The 9,277-nt window shown below is 38.6% G+C and overlaps 2 protein-coding genes across 4 annotated transcripts in view; both read right to left on the minus strand.

The window, feature by feature from the left end:
• The window catches only part of LOC109993229 (EMAP like 4), a 30,045-nt gene extending 26,878 nt beyond the window's left edge, over positions 1–3,167 (minus strand). The window contains exon 1 of one of the 3 annotated variants that reach the window (XM_020646115.3): positions 2,796–3,167. In XM_020646115.3, the coding sequence (XP_020501771.1) occupies positions 2,796–2,820 (25 nt within the window). In that variant the 5' untranslated portion in view covers positions 2,821–3,167. The remainder of the gene's footprint in view (positions 1–2,795) is intronic. The other 2 variants (XM_020646114.3, XM_020646116.3) reach the window with 2 other exon arrangements.
• A 1,285-nt stretch (positions 3,168–4,452) lies between these two features.
• Positions 4,453–9,277, minus strand: part of tspan14 (tetraspanin 14) — a 6,620-nt gene continuing 1,795 nt past the window's right edge. Inside the window, exons 4-9 of the mRNA XM_020646161.3 lie at positions 9,194–9,277; positions 8,747–8,917; positions 7,676–7,801; positions 7,462–7,512; positions 6,683–6,796; positions 4,453–6,026 (exon numbers count right to left, since the gene is read on the minus strand). The exon at positions 9,194–9,277 is cut by the window's right edge and continues 63 nt beyond it. Of these exons, the coding sequence (XP_020501817.1) occupies positions 5,961–6,026; positions 6,683–6,796; positions 7,462–7,512; positions 7,676–7,801; positions 8,747–8,917; positions 9,194–9,277 (612 nt within the window). The 3' untranslated portion in view covers positions 4,453–5,960. The remainder of the gene's footprint in view (positions 6,027–6,682; positions 6,797–7,461; positions 7,513–7,675; positions 7,802–8,746; positions 8,918–9,193) is intronic.

Here is a 9,277-nt window from a genome sequence, read left to right on the forward strand (position 1 = left end):
AACAAGAGCTGAATCAAACGTGATGCTCAAGGAAGAAAACAACTGCATCAACTTCAAACTGATATATTTAGAAAAGAAGTGAGAATAGAACAACGCTGCAAATCCAGTCTTAAACAGAAGATCTCACTCAGTGAAACTCCTAGTTTAAGTATAATGCTACTCTCTGTCGTTAAACTACAGTATGCAGTATTCCCAGCCACTTCCTTGTCTCCCTCTCGTTAATAATAAACTCTCCCACTGAGCACATTTGATTGTTTGAGTATCTGTATCTTATTCATGACTTCATGAGCAAGCAGGGTGCTTGTTTAAAGAATAAACTATTTGTATATGATTAACACCCTACCTTTATCTTGCATAACAACCTTTAAGTTTTTTATATACCCATATATATTGTAGGGGAAAAAAACAATGGCAATGTCAGTTTCTTCCTCTCTTCCAGTCTCTTCCAGTCCTACTGAGTGAGTCAGATAAACAGGATCCTAACACCCAGTTATCTATAATGATGACACCGAGACAGAAGATCCATATACTGTCATCTGTAGTGACATATACATTGAATTAAATATACATGCACAGAGAGGGAAAACACTGGATGTCAATCAAGAGGGAACGTCTAGGGCTGAGAAATGATGCCAACATGGAAGTATAAAAAACTGTTGTCTTGTAGCATTTTTACAACCTGGTTCACAATTATTACATAATTTGTATGTAGGTCCTCCTTTTAAACTGTATTAAGGCTTAAGCTGTTGCAGAAGATAGAGGAGTTGTTGCTTTGACAAATCACCCTGCTTTGTTGTCACTGAATAACAGAAGAAGAAAGAGAAGTCTGTTCTCCTTTTTCTGGTAAGTGAAATTTAAGTAGTTTTTTGTCAGACATTATGGGTAGCAGCTACTTCATGAGTCAGGATTGTTGTGGGCTTTTCCCACAGTAAAGACAGACAACAGCAGTGTTTCCCCTACCTTGCAGGTGAAATTTAAAAAAAAAAAAAATTGTGCCTTTATTGTAGAGATAGGATAGTGGACAGAGTCTGAAATCAGGGAAAGAAGTCATTTAAGGATACCTTTCCGATAGAAAAGGACAGCTGTCATTAAAAGTAACACATGAACACCAAGAGTCCTTCAAGTGTTTGAGTCGTCGTCGTAGTCGTGCCCCCCCCCAACGCTTTAAACCTAGGGGAAACACTGAACAGTAATAATGAGAACAGCAACTGTAAAGTAACCCAGTTTGTGCCATTCAAATGCCGCTCACTCAAGTACGTAGCGTGCCAGCATTCAGTCCACAATGTATGAGCAACCCTCTTAGCGTGTATGAAGTCTGATTAGTAAACCACTTCAGTCATCAACCTTTATAACCATTCTGCAGCAAATATGATGGTTAAGCACCAAAAAGAAAATCGGGTCGCGTGCATCGATTTTATAGCTTTAACAACAAAGCATTTACAAAAAGCCTCTCATCCAGATAACGTAATACTCTTCCAGTTCAGACTGGGGACTCTCCTCCAAGTTAAAACTGAACACTCCGACTTAAGACCTTAAGTTTAGACCTGAGCCTTGCATCCCATATCAGACCAAAGACCCTCCCAGTTTAGGATGGAAGTCCTCTGAGTTCAGACCAGAAATTGTCCAGGGTTTAACAGTCCTGAAAGCCTTCCATTTCAAACAACAAACCCTTAAATCTCAGACCAGAGACGTGCTTAGTAGCTCAGACCACAACTGTCCTCCAAGTTTAAATGTGAGACTCTCTCCCAGTTCGAACAAGAGACCCTGCAAATGAAGACCAGCCCGCTACCAAGTTCAGACCAGAAACTGGCTTCCCAGTTCAGAGATTAGGCCTTAAACCAAGTTAAGGTGTCATACAAGGACACATTGAACATGTGGCTACAGGACATGCGGCTGGGGCTCGAACCCCTGACCTTCCATTGACAGACAAACTGCCAACTGAGCCACAGCCACCCCAAAGTAGTCCAATGATATGATGAAAGCTTGTGCCTTTCTATTAATGCAACATATATCTGAACTGATCCCAGGATCCACTGTTAAATACATACTGGTTAACAGAAAAGAATATGAAGATGGCACCAGTTCCTCAACTGTAGCAGGACAGAAACGTCTTCAACGCCCACTAGCTGTCAGTGAATATACTCAATGTACTACATGTTTCTGTAGTAGGTCAGCTGTAGGTTCCTTGAAAATATCTTAAATAATTGGAAGGTTTGTAAACACCTGGTGTGTTTGTGACAGTCTAGAGATCTGTTGTTTAACTTCACTTTTCTTAACAGTTATATGTATACCTTTATATTCAATATGTATACCTTTATATTCCATTTATATTCAATATGTATACCTTTATATTCCATTTATATTCAATATGTATACCTTTATATTCAATATGTATCCCAACTGGAAGTTGCAATGTTACAGTTTGATTTTAAGTCAGGTAAATAAATGTGATGATTTGGATATCTTCTGAAACACCACACACAGATGATCCCTGAAACAAACACCACACACAGATGACCCCTGACCCCTAAACACCTGCAATTCTGAAAAAACAAGCTCACGCTCGTCACCACCACATACATCTTTTTTTTTCTTCTTGAGAGGGGGGTACAAGACTATGAGAAGTCTCCTTTCCTTCATGAGGAGAAGTTGGTTTTGTGGCCCTGCAGCCGCCGCAGGGGCGGTGCAGTGACACGTGGAAAGCCGTCAAAGGCGCGTGCAACGCTAAACTTCCTGCCTGTGCACGTGCAGGTGACCGGCTCACCTTTATGGCGCGATCTGTTGCTGGGACTCACCTAGGCTGCCGGTGAATCCGTCCATTTTCCGGGAGAAAAGCGGGATTCCGGGCTGGAGGCCTGCGGGAGGCTGAGCGCACACTGCGGGCCTCCGTCCGGGGTTTTCCACCACAGCAGTTAGAGCAATATAAGAACCCGGATCTATATCCGCTGCGCTGCCCGCAGTGTCTGTCCGTCCGTTACACCGAAGAGAGGACGCTTGTCTGCGGACTGCAAGGAGAAGCCGCTCCCGGAGAATCCAACAGCCGAGACACAGACGAAAGAATCCGCGGAGCCGCAGACACGACGGACCGACGCTGCTGCGCGCTTCCGACTCCGCCTGCTTTGGCTACGCGCGCTTCCCCTGGAGAGGGGTGTGTGTGTGTGTGTGTGTGTGTGTGTGTGTGTGTGTGTGTGTGTGTGTGTGTGTGTGTGTGTGTGTGTGTGTGTGTGTGTGTGTGTGTAAGAGAAAAAGTGGAGGGCGGAGACGGGTATTCGGAGGATTTTTAAAGGGGACTCAGGGTAGGTAGGTCAGGTTTCAGAGGCTAGCTGTTTTGAGGAGCTGCAGCGCCCTCCGGCGGAGATTTACCGGCGTTACACAAACATTGACGATAGGAGGTGATGCTGCAACACGGAAGATGAGTTATGTTTGATTTAAGTTGTTATGGATCAGTGATGGACAAATAACTAAGTTATAATTAAGAATGTATGAAACTACTGTAGTGTTTTTCATTTGCTTTGAATTGTTCGAAAGTTAATTAAATCAGGAGAAAATAAATCTGAAGTTGGAAGAAAAGCAACAAAAACAAAGTGAAAATGCATGTGGGTTTAGGTTTGTAAACTTAAAACCTCTGCGCACTTCGGGATGTGGTACATGTGGGGTTGTGGCGCAGTCGCAGTGTTCAGCACAGAACAGTCAATAAGGTTTTCATTTGCTTTAGATGCAACATAGTCAGGAGGTTTATTGTCTGTCCAGTAGATGGTGCAATGAACAGTGCATCTTTGGTGTGTAAATATGTGTTGAAGGTACCTGTCATCGTCATTCAACATTTAAAGTTTTTCTCAGTATTTACAGTCCATGGTTTGGAGCCAGTAGTTTTAAGTTACAGTCAATCATGTTTATAGTGTCAAAACAATAAATTACTAATATTATTGTATTATTTTTTATATGTTTATATGCTATTCATTAATAATATTGTATTATTTTTATATACTTTGGCAATATTTTCACATTTGTGCAAATAAAGCTTACTGAATTGAAATGTTATCCTTCAGGAAAAAGTCATCAAAGTAAAACCCCTGGAACTGGGGGAAAAAAAAGAAGTGGAGGTCCTCTTTTGTGACATGATAGATATGCCTACCAAATGCTGTACATGTAGGTGAACACACTGCGTCATAAGGGGCACTATGGAGGCATTTGGCAACATATGTGCAAGAGTGTTAATTTCACCACTTTTGCTGTATGCAAAGTGTCATATGAGTTTTCAATCATGTTTAAACCCTCAAAAATGTTCTACATCTGGCACACTTGGACTCTATTTAAAAAATATATCAAATAAAAGTAAGGCCTCTGCACTGCGGTGTTAGGCCCTGATAAAAAGAGATTATACCTGTGATTCAAGCAGAATAAAGGTTTGTTTGTGGTTGAATTTAACAGTGTCAGAAAAAAAGAACAAAGTAAAAACAAGTTTCAATTTTATTTTATGAAAACAAGAAGACATAAAAATTATGTATAAAAAAAGAATCCCTTCAGAAAAAAGGTCATTTTTAAACTCCCAACATAAACATGAAAATGAAACCATAAACACAAAGCAGAAAATTTAAACAAAATGTTCTATTATTTTCTGATTGGCTCAGTCACCCCGAAATCTTCATTCATAGCAACATTTTCAACTCAAATGAATCCAGTGTCAATAAAGTTTTAAGTCTTTTTTTAAATCAAACATACAGGTGAGGAATCACCTGATATGTTGTGAGGAACAGTCTGCCATTTCAATGATTTCAACTTCTTTTTTTTACCACTTCTATTGTTCTATTTTCCTGTCAGGTCTAGTTCAGTGTAAGTTCTCTCTTGTTTCTATCATTTTTGGTGTTGCTTAAATAAAAACAAAAATAAGTCCAGTGAGTAAGTTTTTTTTATACATAAGGCTGGAATTAACCATGTCAAGGAAATATGACCGAGTTTAAGGTCATGTTATATCATGAACTATTTTGATTTATTTTCTCTTTTTTTGTCATTCATGAATAATTATTAGTTTTGGGTTGTTGCCATTTCAAAACAACGTCAATTATTAATGTTACAGATTAAGTTACATTGTTCATGTCCGCAATAAACATAAAGCTGCCAGAGCTCTGTAACCCTGCTTGGATGACATCACTGACTCATCTTTCTCTAATTGGCCCGGCTGGATTCAAACCTGTTTTTACATTAAGGGTTCACTTCCTGTTTGAATCACAGAAATTATTATGACAGGACTAAAATGCTCAATCGGAAACATTTGGGTGATAAAACTACTTTTACTGGACTCACTTTATGTTTTTTTTGTTTTGTACAGTTTTGTATTTAAAAACAAAAAGAGAAAACTGATATTATACAAGACTTGATAAAGTTAATTCAAAGAAATAAGTAGATCAATCAACCAGACACATTACGTTAAGAAGAACGTTAAAAAGAGAAGACCTGAGTACAATTTGATGATGATGATGATGAAGATGATGACAAAGATGGTGATGTTGGAGGCACTGAGTGGTAAACAGCCAATCACATCAAAGGTCTAAATGGTTCAATTAACATTCAGAAAGAAGACTGAGACAGTTTGATTTGAAGGCAGTCTGGTGCTGAGCAGCTTCTTGTTGCAAAGATGAAGAAACATTCAAGAATAAAACAGACAAACAAACTAAACACTGCAACATCAACAGATCTCCCAAAAAAAGGAGAACAAATGTTCTCTCTCAGGTTTCTGTAACCATAGCAATGTGATGATCAAGAAGGACTGCACTGATGACATGAAAACATAGCTTGATAAGGCAGAGCTGCTAAAAAGGAAGAGAGACAAAAAAAAAAGGAAGAACAGGAAGGCACATCTGACTGAAGAAACTTGGTCCTGTAACACATGGTTGAGGCCTAGCCACTGCAGGTGGTGACCCCCCCTGTATGTTTAGGCCACATCCCCTGCAATTGGAGCTTCAGTAGTTGAATTTGACCTTCAAGATGTCAGAGATCAGAGTCCTTGCAAGGTAGATCCCCACCATCTGTTCATGGGTAAACAGGTAAACAGAAACATTGAGTGAGCCAATGTCACATTCATATCTGCTGAGCCAATAGAAACCCAACACGGCTGAGAGCGTTTCAGGTTGGTCCCTCTTCGATCTCAGTTATTATTGTTGTTTTATCAAATACACGTATGAATCAGATTATGGATCATTTTTTGTAATACAAGTGTACTAAACAAGTTGCTTTAAAAATCAGTGTCTTCCTTCGGACTATTCAGAGGAAATATTCTGTAAGAGGTGTATTAACCGGGCTTACATCATTATAACTTGTGGTTTTTTTACATGCTTTCCTTAAGTTTCTTGAATGATAGCAAGAGTTCACTTTAAACGTCTCTTTCTTGCCCCTTTGTTTGACTTTTTTTGTCTTTTGCAGAAGTCCTTTACTTTCAGGCAGGTAGCTCAAATAAGGAAGTCTGTGAGTACTCTTTGGTGTTTCCCAGAAGCAAGCAGGGAGCAGCAGACTTTACTGTGATGTTTGCATTTCTGCTCAGTGGTAGGGTTTCGGATCTATCACATCAAGTAAAATGATCCCACTTGTTACATATGTATTATTATAGCAATCTCCTGTCAAGGTCATTTTATGGGCCCACTCTGGCACTGTACACTGTCTGTACTGTTACAGGCTATATTCATACCTGCAGCAGAGAGATGACGATGAACACGATTGCTACTGTGTAGAGGTTTCCAGGTAACCAGTCTTCCAACGCAGGGATACAGCCTTTAGTGAAGATATGTTCAGTCCAATCTCTCTGTGCACAGGAACGATGAAGTACATTTATGAACATGTTCTAATTTAAAAGTTAAAACCCAAGAACAGATTCATATTTCAACACGTAAAAAACATGACCTACTTCTTGTTAGAACATGAAAGAGATCTATAAAAATGTATGTTGATTTAATACCCATATGTTTCTGATAGCATTACAAATGTTAAGTGTATTGAACACTGTGAAAATGTACTACAGAAATGTTAAGTCATTGAAAAAAATGAAACTAAAAACCAAATTGGGAAGTTACAACAGAGAAAACTCTAATCATTCAGGTAGTTCTGTTTGCTGTGTGATAACAGACAGTTGGCTCATTTTAGAAAAAACTACAAAATGACCATTCTAAACACCACATGTTGAATCTAAGAACATGTTCTAGTGAGAGAAATAATGTCTTATTTCATAGACTTTTGAGTCAAATCATTTATTATTTTAGTTAAAAGCTATGAAATAAACAGGATAGCATTCAGCAAACCCGCTCACTGACCATCATCATATCTGGGTTTATTTCAGCTCCAAAGACTTACTTACTGTACTTTCCAATTGCAGATTACATCATCTCATCATCTTACAGAAACACCTAGACCAACATGCTGACCCTCAAATGCATCAACTTAAATGAACCTCCTCTTTAAATGAACTCTCACCTTTGGTTTGTTTCGAACATCATAGCCACACTGAGTGTTCACCACCGAGTCCTGCAGCAAACAACATCTTTAAAGCTCAAACAGATTTAACAGCATTATGATAGATTTATCAATAGCAACAGAAACATCAATTACGTAATTTTCTGACTGTTTATATTGATATTTAAGCAGGGTAAACTATCATTTGTACTTATTATGAATGGTCACAACTTACAGCAGGATCTGTGATACAGCAGGAAAACGGAACTCCACACCTCTCTCGACTGCGATGGGTATCATTACAACTGAAATAAATATTCAGATCCCAGTCGTTTGGCTCCTGAGCTCCACAGCAGTGGTTCTGTTCAAAGCACATAATGCTTCATCATTTCACTTAATCAACACTAAATAATTATTAGAAAGTAGAAAAATAAATTCACATCAGAAACTACAGGCTTAGGGTTAACTAAAGTGTCCTGAGAGAAACAAGATAGTTTTATCAACTGAAAGAGAGATCCTTGATGGTAAATTAAAGATTACTGAGCTCAACAGTAATACAGATGAAAAATAAAAATATGTATATCTTAATTGTGTTGGTATTAAAGACAAAATAATTTAGCAATGTGGGGACAATGGACTTAGATTCGTATAGCACTTTTCTAGTGTTCTACTCAAAGTGCTTTATACTTCATGTAACAATCACCCACTCAACCCATGTGCACCTGTGGTGAGAGAGGTCTACGTACACACAAAGAGGAAGTGAGAGGGACAAAGGGAGGGGTCCTTTGGTACATCCCTTCTGTAAAAACATTTAATGAAATGCGGTCTGAAGCTTCTAAGTGACGATTATGTGATTCCATAACGTTACTGTATTAGTTTCTCAAAGAGCTCCACAATCTACCGTTTGCTTCTGTTAAGAGAGAATTTGATGGAAAAAGCCCATGGTAATTTAAGCCCCCCCCCAATCAACAAAGAGGACTATTTTTTCAAAAAAGAATCATGACTGACTCAGACATTTCAAACATATATAGCTCAGGGCTGCCCTTTGTTTATGCACCATGGAGTATGCAGAAACAGAGAGAAATATTAATGTGACCTGATGTGTTAGATAATCTAAACCAAAACAATTCTCTCAACTTTGAAATCATGTATGCATCATTATTATTTCAAGCCAGAGTTCCAGTGGCTTTAAGTGAGACCAACTTCTAGTGGTTGGTTAGTTACACCATACAGTGTAAACATTAAAGTTAGAGTTTCCTGCTGTGTTGAAAGGCAAATTTTATGTTATAAAAAAAAATCTGTTTACCATCCTCTGTAGAGAGTCAATGAGGTTCTGCAGGTCAATGTCATCTCTGTACGCTTTGATGTTTGCTAGGAAGAAGTCATTGATCCACTGTCTGACCTGGCTCTGGAAAACAACTGCCAGAACTGCAGCCGTCAGCTCCAAGATGAAGATGAAGCCAATCACACCAGAAAACTAAATGATAAGACATACGGAACAGTTATAGTGCAAAAAATACAAAATGTAGGAAAATGTGTTGAATATTTATAACACTTTTTTAGGCTGATATTTTTAACTCACAAACTTAAACGGATATATATTAACAGAAAATTTCTCTGAAGGATAATTTCACTGAAGAGCATAAGTGAACAGATTATTTTAAATGTAACTTAAGGGGATGGGAATTTAGGACACATTAGTGGACTGAAGTTTTAATGTAAAAGCATTAGTAAATAAATATGCTTGACGTACAAACTTAAGCAGACAGATGTTTTCTCTTAGAGCTCCCACACAGCCGGCAAAGCCCAGGATGAAGGTGATCCCACCTACTGCTAG

The sequence above is a fragment of the Labrus bergylta genome, chromosome 10, assembly GCF_963930695.1.
Source record: "Labrus bergylta chromosome 10, fLabBer1.1, whole genome shotgun sequence".
Lineage (NCBI taxonomy): Eukaryota > Metazoa > Chordata > Actinopteri > Labriformes > Labridae > Labrus > Labrus bergylta.